The sequence below is a fragment of the Mytilus edulis genome, chromosome 8 (assembly GCF_963676685.1).
Source record: "Mytilus edulis chromosome 8, xbMytEdul2.2, whole genome shotgun sequence".
In the NCBI taxonomy this organism is placed as follows: Eukaryota; Metazoa; Mollusca; class Bivalvia; order Mytilida; family Mytilidae; genus Mytilus; species Mytilus edulis.
Genome location: NC_092351.1, coordinates 22,727,156 through 22,748,477, shown reverse-complemented (window position 1 = coordinate 22,748,477; position 21,322 = coordinate 22,727,156). Strand labels below are relative to the sequence as shown.

Below are 21,322 nucleotides of genomic sequence, written 5' to 3'. Positions count from 1 at the left end.
TAATTATTTAGAAATATTTCATTTCAACGACACAAGTCATAACAATAACAACAATTATTTTTGATAAAATCAGTAACAGACAACAGAATAATCACAATATTTTTTTAACATCAATATATCTGGTAAAATAATAGTACACTGCAACATGTACATTCCTAAATCTTAAATACATTTTTTTGTTATTGTCTAACCCTTTTTTAAGTGTGTTGTATATTTGTATGTCTCTGCGTCTGTATATGTGTCGTACAGATAATAATTTCTTGATTAAGTAGAAACAAATTGTTTCAATATATATGAGCATAGCTGAACATCAATGTGACATTAAATGTGTCATTCAGGAAAATAATAAATGTATTATATCAAAAGTACTTTAATTCATGCTGATCTGAAAATATGACTTAAAACCTATCTAAACAAGTAGTATTTAAGTCATTAATTCCTTAGAGAAAAAACTACGTTATATATCTCCCTTTAAATGCAGACTCTGGCCCTTGGTATAAAGGGTACAACGGTCTATATCGATTGAAAACTGGCCTGATAAAAATGATGAAAAAAATACAATTAAAAGTGTGTATAACCAAGTTTGACGTCATCAATTGAGCACCATGCATTACATTTCTACAAAAAAATAATTAAATAGTAAATATTTGTGTTTGACTATATAAATACTTTGTAAAAGTTTGATTACATATATTCTAAAATACATGTTCATTATCAAATCAAATCTAATTGATTTGTTATTTTGACTTATATTTAAATATGAATGGCAAGAGGAAAATTACTGGACAATAGTCCACATTGTTTTTAGTTTGAATAATTGTCTTATCTGAACTATAATTGAGCTTAAAAACAGACTGAAGTCTATTTTTCTTCATTTTATGTCTCATACATTGCATAGTTCTGTTTTCATACAGGTAACATTAAATGCAGATAATCATCATAGCACTAGCGGATTTCAATGTTACCACTAAACTAAATTCACTCAAATTTTGTCTTTTGTCAATGGAATGATGAACCCATTTCACCGAATAAATTCAATAAAACATTTGAAATAGTTATGTGGAATTCGACGTACTGTCGTCTTTTTCATAAGATTTGCAAAGATCTTCGCAGTCTACTTTTGTCGCAAAATTGTTTCCGTTACCATGACAACCTCCATATATAAAAAATTCACAATTTTTAGATTGTTTGTTGAAGAAGTATCTGTGGATTGATGCACGACACGGTCCAGGGCTTCTCGGTTCATTACAGTTTGGTTCGGGTTTCTCATTTACTCCATCTAACAGTTCATTTTCAGAATTGTTTTCATCGTTTTCGTCTTCTCTCTCCATCATTTCTTCGTATTCTTTTTCTTCTTCGAACTCGACAAGAATCTGATCATCTAACAAATAAAAGTTAAACGAAATAGATCACAAATATTGTTCATGATATGAGGAAAAACTAAAGGCAAGGACTGTGTATTAAAGCAATAATGTTTAATTTTTATAAGAAATGTATCTTAATGGCGACAAGACATTAATTTGAAATTGTAAAATGTATTTCCGACATAGTTCTCCGTTCTGTGGAAATTGAACCCATGCTTTTGTACCTCCACTGTGTCTACAGCCATGAAATACTCGATCAACTAGATTTTAACTAAATATAGCTGACGTTAGTCCAGGGATACCTTGAATTGTAACACACTGCATATATGTTTCTATATATTCTATGAATCAAAAACTATCAGTATCTCTTTTCGGTTAATAAATGTCAAGGACAGTGTCTGGACACTAAATTTCAGTGCATGTCAAAAAAAGACGAAAAACGATGTTACTTATGTTTTATTAAAGATGCATTTAAGGAAGAATCTAGGTATTGAGTTTGACAATAATGCTGTACATACATACTATTTATTTTGTTTTCTATTAAGCAGGTACGTCATATGTCTGTGTTTAGTGAAATATAAACGAGTTATGTTAAAGTCTTTTAATTTTTCTATTAAATAAAGGCAACAGTAGTATACCGCTGTTCAAAACTCGTAAATCTATGGACAAAAACACCTTAGTACTTTTGATATTTTTAATAATGTTTGATGTTTGTAATAATATGAGCAACACAACGGGTGCCATATCTTCAACAGGATCTTTCTACCCTTCGTATTGATTAGTCTAGTTTTCTATGTAGTGTATTGTGTTCTATTATTTGTCTGTTTGTCTTTTTCTTTTATAGCCATGGTGTTGTCAGTTTATTTTTTGAGCTATGAATTTGACTGTCCCTCTGGTATTTTTCGGTTAGTTTTTGTTTATAAGACTGATATGTGCATCTACTTCAAGATATGTACAACTGTCAAATCACCGCCTTACTACCAATACTTTATAATTTTTAACTCACCTGATTCTCGCTTAGCTCTTCCTTGGGATGACAAAGGTGGTGGTGAAGATACCTCGGGTGCTAGATCCTCCATAGATTTAGCAGACTCTGGAACATTTTGTTTTGGAACCCGGACAGATTTACCAGGTATTTCATTCGAAGGCCGTATGCTACGACCTGGTTTAATCAATTGATTTTTTATTTCCTCGTAATCATTGTTCCTCTTGTTTGGTGGTGTAGGATCTATTTCTTCTGAAAATACATAAACAAATTCTTGTTATGAATACCATAATTACAATAAGAATTTCATGCATTATTTCTGTTTTACCCTAGTTCAATTTAGATACATTATATACCACTATGAAAACTCTTGAAAATGAAAACGTGAGAATGTAATCTTTATAAAGTTGTACTTCAGACAACCAATGTTCTTTTCAGTTGTAGATATTTATTTACTCAAAACTATATCAGAGTATAATTCATGATCATTTGATTAAAAAAATAACATAAAGTAAAACCAATAGAATACAACATAAAACCAATATGAGATAGCTAGCTGTTCTCAAACATGCATGGAATGCTGTAAACTGACACACACACTAACAAAAATATCTTTACCAAATCGATATATTAAATGTGTTAAGGTAGATCAGAGGTATATATTTTTTTAGATAAAATTTTCTTATACTTTGCCAAAATGAAGATTTTACTATTTATCCTTAACTATAATAAAAAGTATGGGTCACCGTGCTATTTTCCAAGCTATGAGTGGTTGAAAATTGTCGAAATTTGGTTATATTGTTCATGAAAAAACCTTTTTTGTGTGCATAAAAAAAAATTGTAGGACACATAATTTTGAAATAAATTGTGAGAAGATAGGTTTTATACTATGTTTTAAGAAAATAAAAAGACAAAATGGGGTTACCGAATTGGTTTTCTTGCTACAGGTAAACATAAAAAATTTCCCTATCAGTCCAGTATGATTTTTTAAAATAAAAGAGTTATATCCCCTTAAATGTCTTATAAAAAATATAACATAAACACACAACTTTGATATTTGTTTTAATATTTTGAATAATACAATAAATCACCAAGATTTGTTAATATGAATAAATTGTCTAACCATTAAATTTCAAATCTGTCTCCAAATTGGCAGATTTGGGCAAATTACTAGACCGATGTTGTACAGCGATTGTACAATCCAAGATGGTGGAATAACATGAATCTACCTTAAAGGTACAAATAAGTAACTGTAAAAGCTTTCAGATAAAAGGAACACATAAACTGCGCATAACCACTTCCTAAAAAAATAGTAACGCAAACTATTGCCATTTTGGCATTAATTAACATAAAGAGTAAAAATATTATATACAATCATTGGCATTTACATTTAAAGAAAAGAAAACTTAATATATTTCTTTTGCGCTTTATACATGCTCTATTTCATGCAGCCTGGAATACATTAACCATCACAATTCACATGCAAGCCCTATTACCAATATTCTGAATTAATTTACTTAAAATATAAACTTTGGTTGATCGCTATAATACATGTTTCCATCTTAATGAAATCATATAAGCCCCCACACCAATAATCTGAATTGATTTACTTATGCACTTTGGTTGATCGCTATAAGACATGTCTCCAACTTGGTGAAACCATAACGCCATATGTGTAAAAGGATTTGGCACAGCCTGACATTGCATTGTGTCAGCACCAATCAAGTGATAACTGTAGTTACATGCTATATGAATTATAGATCCAGTGTCTACAGACACTGGGCCTACAATATATCCATGAACAGGCGGTGTTGGCCACTTACATTTAACGTAGGAGTCCTCTGAAAAAAAATATAACAGTATTTCTCTTATAATTATAAGTAAAGGAACTTGTTTGGTTTTAATAGACATTAGATCAAGTCTTGATAAGAGTATCACAATTGCTTTTTAATGTTTTTCTTCTCGTTCAAATCTTTTAGAGGTCATCAATGATGAACGATATATTATTTAAAAACATATCAAGGTTTTATATTAACATTGACCTGACTCATATTTTATCATGTTTATCTAGTGTTTATGATTTTAAAGATTGAAATTAAAAAAAAAATTGTACGTTGTTATGACAAGTTGACAAAGAAAAGTTCTCATGATTGCAATTCATAGTCGTTAAGTTTAACAGTCCGAACTTCATTCCGTTGATGTGAGGCTGGGCACAAATCACAAATTTGAAGAAAGACGTGTCACATGACATTAGCGATAAACTCGTCATTACGAGGTATTATGTAGCACTTGAAATTCTTATAGCCTTCATCCTGATGCTCGTAAAAGATATAGCTTTAATTAACTCTTTATAAATTGAAGAAATGCGAAACTGCTACAATCATATATATGAGGTAACTTACTCAGAAAAAATATACGTTTAATCAAATTTGCATAAGCATAAAACTATCAGGGTAGCAATATCTAATATATTCTAGCCATAAATCATTTAAACAGCTCGTTAATGACCTGCTTTGCCTTTTAGAACAAATTAATAGCTGGAAAAAGGAGACTTTCATTTACATGAATGAACGTATCAAACAAAACCGCAGTTTATTTATTGCTTCATTTAAATTTGATTTTCTTTAACATGGTATTTATTTATCTATGATACAAAAGACTGTCTCACATAATAAATAACAGTCGTGTGTGTTCTGCTACCGTAAACGTTCAAAACAAAGTCATTTAAAAACAGTAAAAGTGTATCATTACCCATGTAAGAAATGTTTAACAAAAATTCTACCAATTTTCTTGTAGGATTATCGACATCCGACCTGTATCTAAACAATCATACTTGTATGTAAATTACATTAATACTTTGGGCTATGTTCGATTTCCATTGTTTATATTCCTGTAATCGGTTTATGGAAGGCAATCTTTTTTCTTCCATTCCATGCAGGACAAATACTTCGAATGTTAAATGTTTAAAAGTATTAATATATATGGTATGATTGCAAATAAGACGAAAATACATAAATAAAAAAAGGCATACTTTGTGAACACTTATACATAACCAAGCAAACACAAATCGTGTAGTAAGCTATAAAAAGTCCGGCTATAACAAAATATATAATTATTTAAAAGAAAAAACTCAACGTCTAATTTAAACTATATAACACAGAATGAGCATAAAAATTAATTTCCACAGAAACCGACTGGATTACAGGTTCCTGGCTTGGACTTTACATATCTTCGATTGTCTTCAAACCTACTCCGTATGTGGTGAAATATGAACACAAACGAAAACCACCAAATTTCAGGTTCCAGGCTTGGGCCTATACCACGTCTGAATGTCTTTAATTTTATAAAGGTTCGACTCATCAGATTGCTACTTACAGGGATAAATCCTACTTTGTAAAGGATCACTCTGATTCAAACTAAAAATTCTCTGAAACAGACATTATCAAGATGTTTGATTTCTTGATTGACAACATATTTGTTACGTCTGGAGGACGTGTTTTTCAACAGACTGTCGGCATTCCAATGGGAATGAATTGTGCCCCTCTTCTTGCCGACTTGTTCCTTTATTATTATGAGGCGCTATACCTTCATACAGGAACTTCTTAGGAAGAAAGATAAGAAGTTAGCAATATCCTTTAACTCTACCTTCCGCTATATAGATCATGTTCTTTCACTAAATAATTAAAAATTTGGTGACTATGTCGAACGCGTCTATCCCATTAAACTAGAGATAAAGGATACAACCGATACAGTTAAGTCGGTCTTATATCTTGACTTACATCTAGAAATTGACAATGAGTGTCGATTAAAAACAAAACATTACGAAAAAAAGAGATGATTTCAGTTTTCCAATTGTGAACTTTCCATTTCTAAGTAGCAACATTCCAGCAGCACATGCATACGGTGTATATATCTCCAAATTGATACGATATTCCCGTGCTTGTATTTCCTATCATGATTTTCGTAATAGAGGGTTGTTGCTCACAAGGAAGCTATTAAATCAAGAGTTCCAAATGGTGAAGTTGAAATCATCTCTTCGTAAATTTTACGGACGCCATCACAAGTTGGTTGACTGTTATGGAATAACCGCTTCACAAATGATATCGGATATGTTCCTTACTTCGTAACTACAACCCCCTACCCTTTCATGAATGTAACCTACCGAATTAGACTATTTACCGGATTGTTATCTCATAAGCAACACGACGGGTGCCACAATTGGAGCAGGATTTGCTTACTCTTCCGGAGCACCTGAGATCACCCCTAGTTTTTGGTGGGGTTCGTGTTCTTTATTCTTTAGTTTTATATGTTGTGTCATGTTATGTGTACTATTGTTTGTCTGTTTGTCCTTTTTATATTTAGCCTTGGCGTTGTCAGATTATTTTCGATTTATGAGTTTGACTGTCCGTCTGGTATCTTTCGTCCCTCGTTTACACTCAACAAGTATCGAATAGACACAAAACAGGTACTAATCAAAGCAAGTTTAAAACCCTCATTTCCGCTAACATATAAACCAGGTTCTCTCAAGTGAGTTTGCCTTCTACGAATTAAGTATAAGGTCGTCATTAGCAGTTTGAGAAAAGCATGACTTTGTGCAATGACAAAATATATGCATATTTATTTCATGTATTTCATGTTTTGCTATAAAGTTATCCTCATAAAAATTAAAACCTAATGAATAATTGATGTTTATAAAAGAAAACGTTTGAAATTACATCTTCTTAGAAACCAATCTGTCAGTTGTCATGATAAATAGACTGGTTGATTCTTGTGGTAAAATTTCAGCTCTTTGGATCCGTTTACCAACCAATATCATTATTAGTAGTAAGTAAAAAACAAACCACACACACAATCATTAACTCTTTAATGACAGGTCCATAGATGTGATTGGTGATTCCGTGACGTTTATGAATTTTTCTAAAAACAAAGGATGTTCTTATCTCAGGAGTAGATTACCTTAGCCATATTTGGCACAAATTTTTGGAATTTTGGTTCCTCCATGCTCTTTAATTTTGTACTTATTTGGCCTCATAACTATTTTGATCTGAGCATCACTGATGAGTCTTATGCAGAAGAAACGCGCGTCTGGCATATTAAATTATAATCCTGGTACCTTTGATAACTAATTAATAATACCTTGTATAAAAAGTAAAAACTACAAAAATACCGAACGCAGAGGAAAATTCAAAGATGGAAAGTCTCTAATGAAATAGCGAAATCAAACGCCTAAACTCACCAAATAAATGGCTAATAACTGTCATATTCCTGACTTGTTTGTCACCAATAGGAAATAAAAAGTTTTCACCTTCCAGATAAAACTAATTAAATACTACAAATTTAATAGCTATGCTGACCCTTCAACCAATGAAATACTTAGTTTCAGAATCTTCAAACTTTGTGAACGTGTCCTTACAACGGGGTTGTTCGATTTGTTAAATCATTTTTCCATATTTCAAATAATGTGTATATACAACCAATGTTCAATGTGTACTTTTTCACCACATTTTGGCGCTTATCATTTGGAATGAAAAGAAAATCTTTTGAAATAAAAAAAAATAATCTTATTCAAATAATGTTTTTAAACAAAAGAAGAAAACAAAAGAAAGTGGGGCAAATGGCTTAAGACAGCTGCATGTAAATAAATTACTATGACTGTTTTAAGCGCACACGGATTTTTTTGTATATAGATTTTATATTAGAGCTAGTATCTAATATATCTCCTTATCTGCGTGTGTTTTAGACATGACATTTTTTAGGCAAATGTCGTCATTATAGAGAACGCTTTATCTTTGTAATTTATTAATTTAAGAGACAAATGGAATGAATACGGAATCGTTTATTCAATGGAAAAGGTTGTTAATTAATCCATCAAATCGACATATCAGGTATTAGTTTTCAAAAATACTGTTATTGGTTCAATGTAGAACCAAGACATTAACCATGCATCAGATATACCATTATTTACAACACTTTCAGAAATATTTTGTTGATAGATTAATCAAATTTGAACAACTAAGGTAATTTACGGTATTTCTTGAAGGTAGAATGTGATAAAACGTTTTGCAAATACGCAGCGATGTCACTACTCAACCCGACTGGTGTATTGGCTAACGTTATCTCAACCATCTGGTAATGTGAGACCTACCTACCTAGGTTATTGTCAAATTTACATTTCAATTTCTACCAATATAATCTAATAGCATTCCTTTCTAATATTAAATATGAAGAAAAATATTATATTTAAAATACTGATTCAATGAATATTAATATTATATACTTAATTTATTTCGTACATTTCACTAGAGTAATATTTTAACTTAGATAACACTTTTAATTTGAAGATTTGTCATTGAAAGCATTTATTATGATATTTTTTTAATGCATTTGAGACCCCATACAAAGCAGTATACAATCCATGTACGTAGCTGTTGTTTCATCAACATCGTGTATCACCACATATAAAGTGTATTTTGTATGGTCAACGAAATATCCTCAAAATCATTTCAGCTCTTTTTTATATGTATACCTTGTTCTAAACATTATTTTCACGTGCTATGAGCAAACAGTTTGAAATGCTTCCATAATATGATTCAATTGAAGCATTTCTGGATATCATTTGAAAAGTATGATGCACATATTTGTCGATTGGTATTTCTACTCAGAATTTATAAGGGTTAGTTATACCATCGCTTCTTACTCCAAAAATATAATTGTATCCTCAATATTTAGAAGATATATAGTGACGAGTTTAGGATATTTTAGCTCGTAAGTGTATATATTTAATTGTTTAATCAAAAATTTTACAGGTGCATGACAAAACAAATAAAGCACTTGTCTTTCGATATATTTTTACAAATATTCATTCTACTGAACTGAAAACTTTTAAACAGTGTTTACATATCAGTTTAAAAATCACTCGTCTCTGACAGATTATTCTGACTTTTTAAACCTTTGTTTAGGACGTTAGTTCTACTGAATAATTGGTCCCGTCCTTTTGGTTCCTTGCACCCTCTCGCACTATCGTCTTCTTGAAATGTATACCCAAGGTCACGTGAAAATATCAATATGAAAAAATGTCAATTGCAATTATTAAAAAATAATTAACATTGTCCTAATTGAGATATATCGGCATTGTTCATTGACTCCAACACAATGTGCAATCATTTCCGCGTTTATTAATGAATTTAAACAGATTTTTTATGTAGATACAACAGTTTTTTTTATCAATGAATGATCATTTCTATATAAATTGCGTAACTAATACTTGTGTGTCACATTCGCGATGACTTTTCAGTGGTCAATGGAATACATTATTACTATAAAAAAATATTGTTTATAATACACAGAGGCGGATTCAGCCATTTTAAAATGGGGGGTTCCCAACCTAGGACAAAAGGGGGGTATGTGTTCCAACCACATATCCCCATTCAAATGCATTGATCGTTCAAAAAAGGGGGTTCCCCCCCGGACCCCCCCCCCCCCCTTGATTCGCCAATGATACAGCATCGCAGAATAAAGCAATGTTATTGTTTTAGTAAATCTGTAAAATTTAATATTACACAGTAGGTTATATATAAACCAAAAAGACATTCTACAAAGTTTTATAATATGTAGAAATAACAGACCAATTAACCTTTCCTTGTCAATACACGAAGCGCCGAGTATCTGTGTGACCACCGTGCCATTACAAACGACGATATCATATAAATACCGCCCACATTTAATGAATAATAACTTACTATTGTACTACAAAATGATTATAATTCAGTGTATTAACTTTAAATGTTCTCAGTGTTGACAAACCCGTGTCTATCCTTTTCAATTAGCTTCAAGAAACTGTGATAATTAGAAAATATCTACTTAGGAGGGGGATTCTTTCTACCGAAATAAAAACTAGATGTAGGTCTGCATTCAGTTTGCTATTAAGTTCCAATAGATCTTTTAATGACGTTACACGAGAACCTATGCACTATAAATTATTGCAGCTTATTTGCACAAAAATAAAGTAATTTTAGTTGAATGTGAATTGGGATCATTTAATGACAATTCAATTTGAGTATCAAGTATTGTATCTTAATCTTGGCTAATTATTTTGGACTAATATGGAGGTGGTTTTATTTTATTCACTTGATGTGTAAACAAATTAAAATCGTTCTTTGTTGAATGATTGACAATAAATCCAATAAGGGATATCAAAAAATGTTCAAATAAACATCTCCCAGATAGCTATGGACTTTACCTATATGAGACGGTTCAAGATGGTATTTTAATGATTGATATGGAATTAACAAAAAAAAACATACAATTTTAATTAAATCTAACATATTTCGTATTAGGATAATGAATTGAGAAAAATTTAATTCAATAAACTTATTACCCCCATAACGTTAGTGCACATAGATAGAAAGATGATTACACATGTTTTTTAATTTAATTTTATCCATACTAATTTATAGACAATTCATTAAAATTTAATTGCCAATTTTTAGGCGATCATCACAGAGCATGCATATTGATTTGTGGGTATCAAGTATGATGAGCAGTCGCTCGGTTTTACATTTCGTTTAAAATCCAAGCTAATTTACACTGTGCAAAAAGTTTGGATGTACGCGGTAGAATACAAATAAACTTTAGTTTACATACAACTAATAGAGTATGAATATGTTATATTATAGTTCGTTTTTGTATGTTACATTTTAATGTTGCGTTTCTGTTGTGTCGTAGTTCTCGTCTTATATTTGATGTGTTTCCCTCAGTTTTAGTATTTTTCTCAATCGATTTATGAATTTCGAACAGTGGTATACTATTGTTGCCTTTATTTAGCTAAACAATAAATTACACAACAACTTGTAAATTTCTTCGCCAGACTCGCGTTTTATCTACAAAAACCTCATCCGTGTCACTTAAATTGATGGATAAAGTTAAGACATCAAATAAAGAACAAAGCTGAAGAGTAATTTCCAATATTGTTCATACACTTAACAATATCATATGCATGTGCATACAAATTTGGTTGCATTCAATCCCATCAAATTTCAACATTCATTTTTGTTTTGCACTGGTTAACAAAAGGACCAAATGAGCGTTGGTCCGATTTTCAACAATAATCTTATGTTAAAAAAACACTGGGGTAATAAAACTACTTTGCTTTTCTTTTCACGTATAACGTTAAATGAAAAGAAAGCATACACAAATTTCAATACAGGAGACCAACAGGTCCTATGTTTCAAAACTACTATATTTATTGAAACCAAATAAACCAGAAATGTTCCATCTGTTATTACTATGATTAAAAAATAAACATAAATTTATGCGGTATGATTGCCAATGAGACAACTTTTATTGAATGACCAAACAGAAATGTGAATAATTACAGGTCAGCGAACGTTTTGAGAATTAGCAAAACCCATACCGAATAGTAAGCTATAAAAGATCTCGTACGTCTAGAGCCTATTTTTGTTGAATTTTTCGACAGACTTTTGTTTTCTATCCCTGAACTAGATTACCTTAGCTGACATAACATTTCGGAATTTTGGTTCTCCAATGTCACTAAACCTCGTACCACTATATTTAGATATATATTTGGCCTGCATTATCTCTTAAGTTGATTCGAGCATCACTAAGCGTCTTTTATTTACTAAGCGCGCGTTTGGTGTACATAATTGTAATCCTGGTATCTATGATGAGTTTATTCTATACAGACATGGATTCCTCGGAGCATTGTTTATAAAGAGCTTCGTTAAATGCTGTCAATTTCTATAGATTTGTCATGAAGAATTAATTATCCATTTAAATGCAACCCAATAATACTCTAATACTTTTAATGTCAATACACTGTTGCTTTTAAATGATTTAAGAGTCATTACATTATCCCAGCTATAGACAATTATCATTTTAATATGTCTGAAATATTTCCCATCAGAGTTTTCGTTTGTTCATGAACCACTGCTTACTGCAAGACAGCTCTACATTGAAAACAGGTTGACAAGACCAAATATTTTGCACATCTGGGTTTATGATTATGAATTACATTTTAAAATCAATTTCACCAAAAATAAACCAAGATGAGAACATTTAACGGTCTTATATCATAAAGCGATTATGTTACATTGTGTAGGACTCAAATCTATGGCGGGTTCCAAATCTATGGCAGATTCCTAATCTTTGGCAAATGTGACAGTTACAAACGTCAAACAAATCAAATCTATGGCAGATTTGTGTGTTTCACAATCTATGGCAAATCTTTAAATTGCTTCACAATAATATTACATCGTCGCCGCTGCAAACGATGGCTACATATCCATAGATTTGAACATTATTCATGCAGATGACAGGTTAGGGTTTCTAATTGCTGGTATGACAGTTTATCCTCCTCTGATAGTCTGTTATTCGTTTGTTCGGTTCTATAAACTGTGAATCTATATACTTTTTGTCCGTAAACATTCTTCATTTAAAGTACTATGTCTATGTTTCTCAAAATCAGATTTAGGTCTGTTCTCATTATAATGTAAAATATGTCAAATAATTTCAGATTTGTGTCATTCTAACTTATCAAAAGAAAATCAAGCTACATCTTTGTAACAGTGAAATAAATGAATTTGCTGATATTAAGTTCAAATCACTGTTTGGTTGCTAGTTTTAATCAACATGATATAGAGATATAATTGTAGCAATTGAACGAGTAGGTACGGATTGATCTGTATTCGATAAATATGATTTAAGTTATGTAATTTAAATTTAAGGGTGTATAGATTTGAAAATGTGTGTTTTCAACCTTCTATCGATATCAATTTATATAAATATCCTTTTCTTTACATGTTTGTTGTTTGAATGTGTTCCGATATTGGAATCACATTACTTTTCAGATTATAGTTTAAATTGTTGCGTATCAAAGAGCATCTGGCGTACCAATTTATAAGCCTGGTTCTTTAAATGCAGTGATGTATTTGGTTAGTTTTAATCTTCCCATATGTTTATAGAACTCCGTCTAATCATCCTTTAATTGTTATGAGAATCAGTCTTTTTCGAGTTACAATATAACAGTTGAAAATGGACATAATAAAAAAAAAAGATTTTTAGCAGGATAATATCTCCAAAAAACTGTTTTCTCTTACATTTGAATGTATTACGCATTTGGTAGATACATTTCTCCCTCTTCTTTAAAATTTCTAGAACATCAATGTTTTTGGCTGGAAGTTTAATTTAAATATTTTGGTTTACATTTACAATTTTGATAGTGTAACAGTCTCAGTCGGTTCACACCCATACGTTACAATTGTGTTAAATTACTAAATCATTTCTATTTAATGATCTTGTTTTTTTCATACTTGACTTTACAGCTGGGTTATGGCAAATTCAGTAAAAAATATTGTAAAGCATTTTTTGTCTTATAAAACTATATGATTTGCTCATGTCATGGTTACAGTCTCTGAGTGTTTAAGAGGCTGTCCAAGTAAATATCAAGCAAATCCTATGATATGGGTGGCACAACATAATTTTTTTCCTACTGAATTTTTGGTTCCGATGCAATGTTTATATCATACAAAGGATATATATGTCAAAGATATTTTTTAATCAACAGTGGATGGCTCAGAAAATGATTTTAAAGTTCACTAACAATGCAACAAAATTTTGTACAAAATGAAGAGTTATCTCCCCTTTTCAATGAATTTTCAGTGCTTTCTATGTATTTTTTTTCTCTTTATTTGTTGCAGTTAATAAAAAAAAACAAAATTTAACTTTGAGAAAGAATGAATTTGTGATATGAAATAAATGAAAAAATTTTGAAAACAAAATATGTCATGTGCCATCCACTGCCTGGTTTTTCCATGGACCCCCTCTTAAGTATTAAAACCTAAGAACAGGATGATGAAGACAGTTAAGTCAAAATAAATTACGTCTTGAGTATGTTGACGATGCAATACTGAAAAGAAAGAGTAATGTACAAAGCAAACGGTTGTTATAAAAAAAAAAAGGTCACCTTAACTTTTGAAAGTGTTCTGATGTAAACATATTTTTGAATACACAAAGACCTTTAAAACCAGAAGTGACAGTAAAAAATAAAGTCAAATTTATCAACCTGGTCTAAGGGGGTTCGAACCTATGTTCCTTATTCATTTCTGAAAATGACATGGAATAGATATTCATTGTAAACGTCATTTCAGTACAGAAGCTCTAAGTATAGAGCTGCAGACCTCCAACAGCAGTATTAACACAGAGCTAAAAATGGAAATAACATTTCATAAAGTTTGTACGTTTGAAGCTCTTTCCTGTATTTGCCTCGTCAATATGTTGTATAAGAAAATGTTCAAGAATTCATGAGAAGATTAAAAATTAGTTGTATTTTGATTACACTATTTTTTGTTGATTGATATACTAGTAATAATTTCAAATACCTACTAACTTAGATATCATATCTCGAAAAATTACAAAGTTCACTTTAAATTGATAATTCATATTAGAAATTGTATAAAATAAGGTTCGTCTGTCTATATTTTCATATTTCATTAACTAGCTGTGTGAATAATTTAAACAGATAATTCATATAAAACGATCTATACTGTGTAAACTGGGACAATGTATATTTCGCTGATAAACCGTTCAATTATAGTTGGCTGTTATATGATATATGTGTCATTGGTGAATATAGATATGCTCCATTTGTCGTTGCCAAAGTCCTGTCCTTTCTTTTACATTACCGAATGCAATTCATCACCAGATTTTACCATTTCACAAGCTGGCGGGTGTCAATAATGAAGCAGAAGTTTACACTTTCGGAGCACCACATTTCACAAACATTAAGCTTATGTGCATGTCCCTCAATCATTAGCCTAGTGTGGTGTGTATTGTGAACTTATATTATTTTCGATTCTTCATCTGCAATATCTTTCTTCGTCTTATCGTAAGCAATGATATGTAGCCACCTTAAATGGCCTAATAATATGCAGATGAATTTGCAAAACCGATCAAATGGGTAAATATTGACTATACAAACAAGTTTACTTTGATTTTGCTATTTGATTACGGAATTTCCGTTTAGAATTTTCCTCTGAGTTTTTTTTGGGGGTATTTTACTCTTTTATGGTAACGAAAAGCCTTCAAAGAGCTGAAACCTCCCGAAAAAAGTAGTATTCCATATATGTCTATTCCTTTTTTGAATTCTTCGACGAAAAGAGCATATGTGACGTCAGTTTGCAAAGAACTTTGCTCAAACCTGTGCTAAGGACCGTTTTAAACTTGAAGTGAGGGTAGAGTTTTTGCTATGTGTTGAAACTCTCATTGTCATCTTGAGATGAAGATAAGCAATAACAACACAGATTTTTGTTTTTTTTCTGTTTTTGCTGAGCGTTTACTCATTCTGTGTAATGGTAAGATTCCCCATATCCAATATTCTATTCTATTATGTAAGTTCGATCTTGTTCCTCGTCAGTTTGTCAGTAGGTCGTAAAACATTATGTAAGTTCGATCTTGTTCCTCGTCAGTTTGTCAGTAGGTCGTAAAACATTATGTAAGTTCAATCGTGTTCCTCGTCAGTTTGTCAGTAGGTCGTAAAACATTATGTAAGTTCAATCGTGTTCCTCGTCAGTTTGTCAGTAGGTCGTAAAACATTATGTAAGTTCAATCGTGTTCCTCGTCAGTTTGTCAGTAGGTCGTAAAACATTATGTAAGTTCGATCTTGTTCCTCGTCAGTTTGTCAGTAGGTCGTAAAACATTATGTAAGTTCAATCGTGTTCCTCGTCAGTTTGTCAGTAGGTCGTAAAACATTATGTAAGTTCGATCTTGTTCCTCGTCAGTTTGTCAGTAGGTCGTAAAACATTATGTAAGTTCAATCGTGTTCCTCGTCAGTTTGTCAGTAGGTCGTAAAACATAATGTAAGTTCGATCTTGTTCCTCGTCAATTTGTCAGTAGGTCGTAAAACATTATGTAAGTTCGATCTTGTTCCTCGTCAGTTTGTCAGTAGGTCGTAAAACATTATGTAAGTTCGATCTTGTTCCTCGTCAGTTTGTCAGTAGGTCGTAAAACAAATGAGATTATGTTTGATAAGTTATCTCTGTTTTGATTGAAATCTCCTACCTTGGCAAAATAAAAGTTCGATTTTCATTTTGCTTTGTCATTATCAACAAATATGTAATTCGACATGTCTCAAATACTGTTTAAATTTATATTTGATTTCCTCTCCTAATTCAATTTAAAATGTAATATCTATTTACATGTATAAAAATTGGAGCGAACCACGGTATTATACCGTTGTAAATATCTAGTCCTTTAAGTTATTCGTGACTTTGTCTTTCATGCTAAGATTAAAGGAAACATTAAACAAAACATAGTGTGAGTAAACAAAATATTCAATACCACATGTAAACAGAAGTTAAGTGAATATTTTGCACCTTTTGCTTGTACAAAAATTATTAAAGTTCCTCTTTTACACCAGTATTTTACAGTAACAGACACATACTCGTACTTAGTTAACGGTGTCTGCTGAGAACTCGGCCTCGCTCCGTCAATAGATAAATACAAATCTTCAATGGTGACAGTCTGCAATGTATACCGTGTAAATTTTGATCACCTTTAAATGTTATAAACTGTTATTCGATACATCATTACCTTTTTTCGCAAAATCATACTTGTTTAGCTTAAGGTGGGAACAACTGAAAGGTTATATATATCATTCAAAGGCTCACAAGTCCGAGGATCTATCGATCCCTGCGATGTTTAACCCATAAATATAAGAGAAATTCGTACCGCCAACAGGTTAACACTTATTGTGGTTCACTGAGGGCGAACCCTTTGTTAATTGATAAGTACAAAAAGATTCATCTTTCCTATTGAATAAAGGATGTCATAATTAAAGGCATGTTTTTGATAGCAGATAGCATATCGACGACAGGTACCTACCTACCAGATGGTGATTCCAATCGTTCCGCACAAGGTGTTCACTTCATCTGATATCAATGGGAAAGGACAAGGACAACTTCGAGTCTGGTACATATATAGAAAAAATTGTGTGGTACAGAAAAAAAATATTTGACCGTATTTTATCGTCTAAAGATATATGTCAATTTTACAAAACGGGTGTGATTTTTTTAGTACTTGTTATTGGCATCTCTACAAACGGTCGAAGTCACAGAAAACAGAAACTAGCAAAAATCCGCTATTTTTCAACAGAATGGACCAGTTTGTGTACCATCGGTTTTTCGCCATATTTGAAAAATTTGTGAAACTTGAAGAGATAACCGATTCTTATCACACCTTGCCATTTCACTAGCTTGTAACAATAATTATGAAATGGTCTCAAGTGCTGCGTTTCCAGAAGTTCCTATATCATACATGGATAAAGTATACATGTATACGTACTATAAAACAATAAGTAGCTTTCTATTACAAAAATGTATGAGGGCAACCGATCAACGAGGTAAAATAATAAAAAGGGATTAGGACAGGCGTGTACGCAGCATTTGCTGCTTCAACATTTAAATATTTTCATTTATATTAAAATCCATCTTAACTCGAAATTGGCCCTTTCTATGACTTTTGTAAACTTTAACAGTTCATTAATAACAATCCTTTTCACTAAGCAATTTGGCTAAAACAAGTTATATTAATATATGGTAGTACACCCGATTTCCACATCTGCGAAAACTATTTCAAATGTCAAGTTTCATAATTGTGTTAATTTTAAATTGATAATATAGATGTAAACAAAGATTTGTGACCATATGTTGACTTTACATGTAGCTTATCTCGGATTCGATATCTGTACTTGTAAGAGACATTACGATTGTGATTGAGCTAGTTCATCATGTACGCACACATGTGTATATACTGCAGTTTTGCTTAGGTTTACATAATTACACAATTTTGGAGAAGTTCTGTGTTTATTTCTGTTTTATGTGTCTTCCATTAAAGCTAAATAGTTAGGTGGACTGAAATGAGAATGGCTTTCTTCGTTAAATTGATAACCTCACGTTGTATGTTATGTAATGAAACGCATTTAAGAAAAATACGAGTTGATCCAATTAGCGTTAAAATCTTTATTAATATGCTTCTTTGTATACAATTTTTTGAAATGGTGTTCTTTATGGGTTTTAATATTATAATGCACTATATAACATGTGACCCTCCTTTGTACATAACGCATTACACCCAAAACCACCACAAGTAGATCGCTTGTGTGGCATATTATGAAAAGAAAAACTCGTAAACAATAATTTCTCATACTTCAAAGATAGATGCTTCAAATTGAATATTGTTTGTGGCAAGGATTTTGAAATTTATAATTACATTCATGTTTAGAGCGATAACAACAAAAAAATAAAAATTATTTTGTCAACAAAACTTATCCTAAAACCAGAAAATATCTATTTATAATGCAATTTGTATATTTACTTCATTCTTCATTACGGTTTAAAAAGTCTGTTGTTTTTTCTCTCTACATTTTGTCATAATGGGGGGGGGGGGGGGGGGTTCCGTCGTAATCTGTCTATAGGTTTGGCCGTAATTCGTTTGTCTTTACTTTTTGCAATCATATCAAATCTTCTAAGTTTTATATCTATAAGAGGATTTGCACTATAGTTGTTTATAATAACAAGATGACTTAATCATAATAGGAGTGGAGGAGGGAAGTTTCATTATATATATCTGACTTATTTTCAACTTATTTCAACTTGTTAAGTGCAAAATTGCTTAACATTTACGAATCAACCGGAAAGCATTTATTATGCATGCACGACTGTTGAAAATATCTGACATCAAGAGGTGGGCCAATCTGAAAGTACTTAAATTTGGTGTGGCCTTTTCTATTCGTGTACATGTTAATACGTTTGTAATTTTCCTATCATATCCTATGAAGTTGAAATTTGGTCACAATTTTTGTTAGCTTTTGCTTTGTTAATCACCTTGGGTCCGTAGAATTCACATTTGCTAATGAAATACTTTATCTTGCTTTGTTAATTCCCTTTGGTCCGTAGAATTCACATTGGCTAATGAAATACTTTGTATCTGCTATCCAAATGTTTTAAGTGCAAATTACGTTCTATCTGAAATAACATGTGATTTTTGTCCAAATATTACCATTAAGCTAGATTTTCTTGTAAATTTGTAAAATTTTAAGTGACGAAGCAAATTAAGAATTTAAAGCGGCATGTTTAGTCACCAACTGATTATGTATCTAAAAAAAGAGACTAAACTAAGCAAAGTGAATTCATTGACAATATCTGATGTATAATCTATGAAGTGTTATCTTACAACGATTTCAGTTTCATCGGCTACCGACACAAAATGGTACAGTTTGTTTTGTTATGTTTATGATATGCTCTTTTGGTGCCCAGCAGCACTTGTTACAGTAAATCGTCGACCACTTTTAAATTAATTTAATCCAAACATTCACAGTCAATTGAAACGATGGGAAAACATCAGACTCTTTTAATATAGTTTTTTTTTGTAGCGAAAAGAAGGTTATGCAAATACACTCATCATAGATACTAGGCTTGACATTTTGTATGCCAGACTCACGTTTCGTCTACAAAAGGCTTATCAGTGATACTCAAATAAGAAAATATAAAAATGTAAAAAAAAAACGTTAAAAAGGTAAAGAAATTTAGAATGAGTTTGTCAATTGCTGCCAAAGGTGATGTATCTTTGGATTAGGAAATCATTATATATATATATAGTATTTCAGAAAAAAATGAATACTATACTGAAATTAAGATAGCATGTATATATATACGTTAAGTGCTGGCGGAAAAAAGATTTCAATTTTAATACAGAATTCATCCATATAAAAACTTTTTGGATCGTAGATGGAGGCCAAGGTTAATTATGCCAAAAACAAACAAAATTATGGGGAAAAAATACCAAAATTTACTTTAAAATACGAATAACGTTTATACAAGGGGTCAAAACTTCATAAATTTCAAAGGAAGGTGTCATAAAAATATATTTTTTGTCTTAGTAGTATTTTCAGAAGTATTTCTATGTGAAATTTGTAACTTTTTGGCCCGATTTAAAAAAACATCATAAATTTAGGGCCAATTTTAACCCTTCGTGAACCTTCTCCTTTCTTGGTGTATAAAATCTTGGACGTCCGGGACATCGACAACGGACATTTTACATAACTGATTAAACTATTAAACTAATAAATAGGTCGGTGTCGAAATGAAATGGGTCCTTGTAGAAACCGAGTTTATTTGGTAACTCAGTTCCAATATTGAATTTCTTTTTTCTCCTCAACTTCCAAATGAATACTTCGTCTTTTTCAACATAGATATATTGGTTGATTGATGATTGCTTTACGCCACATCAGCGCAAAAAAAACTATATCATATATATATATATATACATGTATAGACATAATACGTCGAGTATATTCATTTCTTTTGTGACAGAATTCCATCATTTCCAATTGGCATATCAGATTCACATAATCTTGCTTTTCTTATTTTTTTAACAATTAATTTATATGGAAAAAATTGTGTTGCATTATTTTTGTTAATTAAACAGATATATATGTTAAAGACATATATCCAATTGACATAAAAACTGTCAAATTGTTAATGAAAGATAAATGTTTGAAAAATTTTACAATACAAAGTCCGCTGCTGTATTAATAAATAGAATAAGATATCCAGATATTATAACAAAGTGTGAAATACGCCTCTTACAAAAATTACTATTAGTAAAAGAAAACTTACCCAAGAATCCTTCTTCTAAGTCGCCCCTCCTAATTTTATTTTTAATTGATTCATCCGTAGGTCCTAAATAATTTTCTGCATACACATTGCATAAAGTAAATACTGACAAAATTAAAACAAAGTAAAGCCCCATCTCTGCACACCACTGTTCAAGAGATCATTTCTTATCAAGTCACATGATTAAATGCTAATAAAATAAACCTTTCCGCTAGGTGTCGACAACATTGCTGGGATTTCCCTTAGAACAAAAATAGTTTTCATTCAAATAACCGTCTTCTCAAATT

The 21,322-nt window shown here is 31.2% G+C and overlaps 1 protein-coding gene across 2 annotated transcripts; it reads right to left on the bottom strand.

Annotated features, from left to right (window-relative positions):
* Positions 1-21,259, bottom strand: LOC139485094 (uncharacterized). 2 transcript variants are annotated; one of them, XM_071269211.1, is made up of 4 exons: positions 21,039-21,227; positions 3,960-4,190; positions 2,371-2,601; positions 1-1,381 (listed from the first exon to the last, which is right to left on the bottom strand). In XM_071269211.1, the coding sequence occupies exons 1-4, from the start codon at positions 21,169-21,171 to the stop codon at positions 1,056-1,058; spliced, it is 921 nt and encodes a 306-aa protein (XP_071125312.1). In that variant the 5' UTR covers positions 21,172-21,227; the 3' UTR covers positions 1-1,055. The 2 variants fall into 2 exon arrangements, with proteins under 2 accessions (XP_071125312.1, XP_071125314.1); XM_071269213.1 differs by lacking the exon at positions 3,960-4,190 and having other exon boundaries at positions 21,039-21,259.
* Positions 21,260-21,322: the final 63 nt, after the last annotated feature.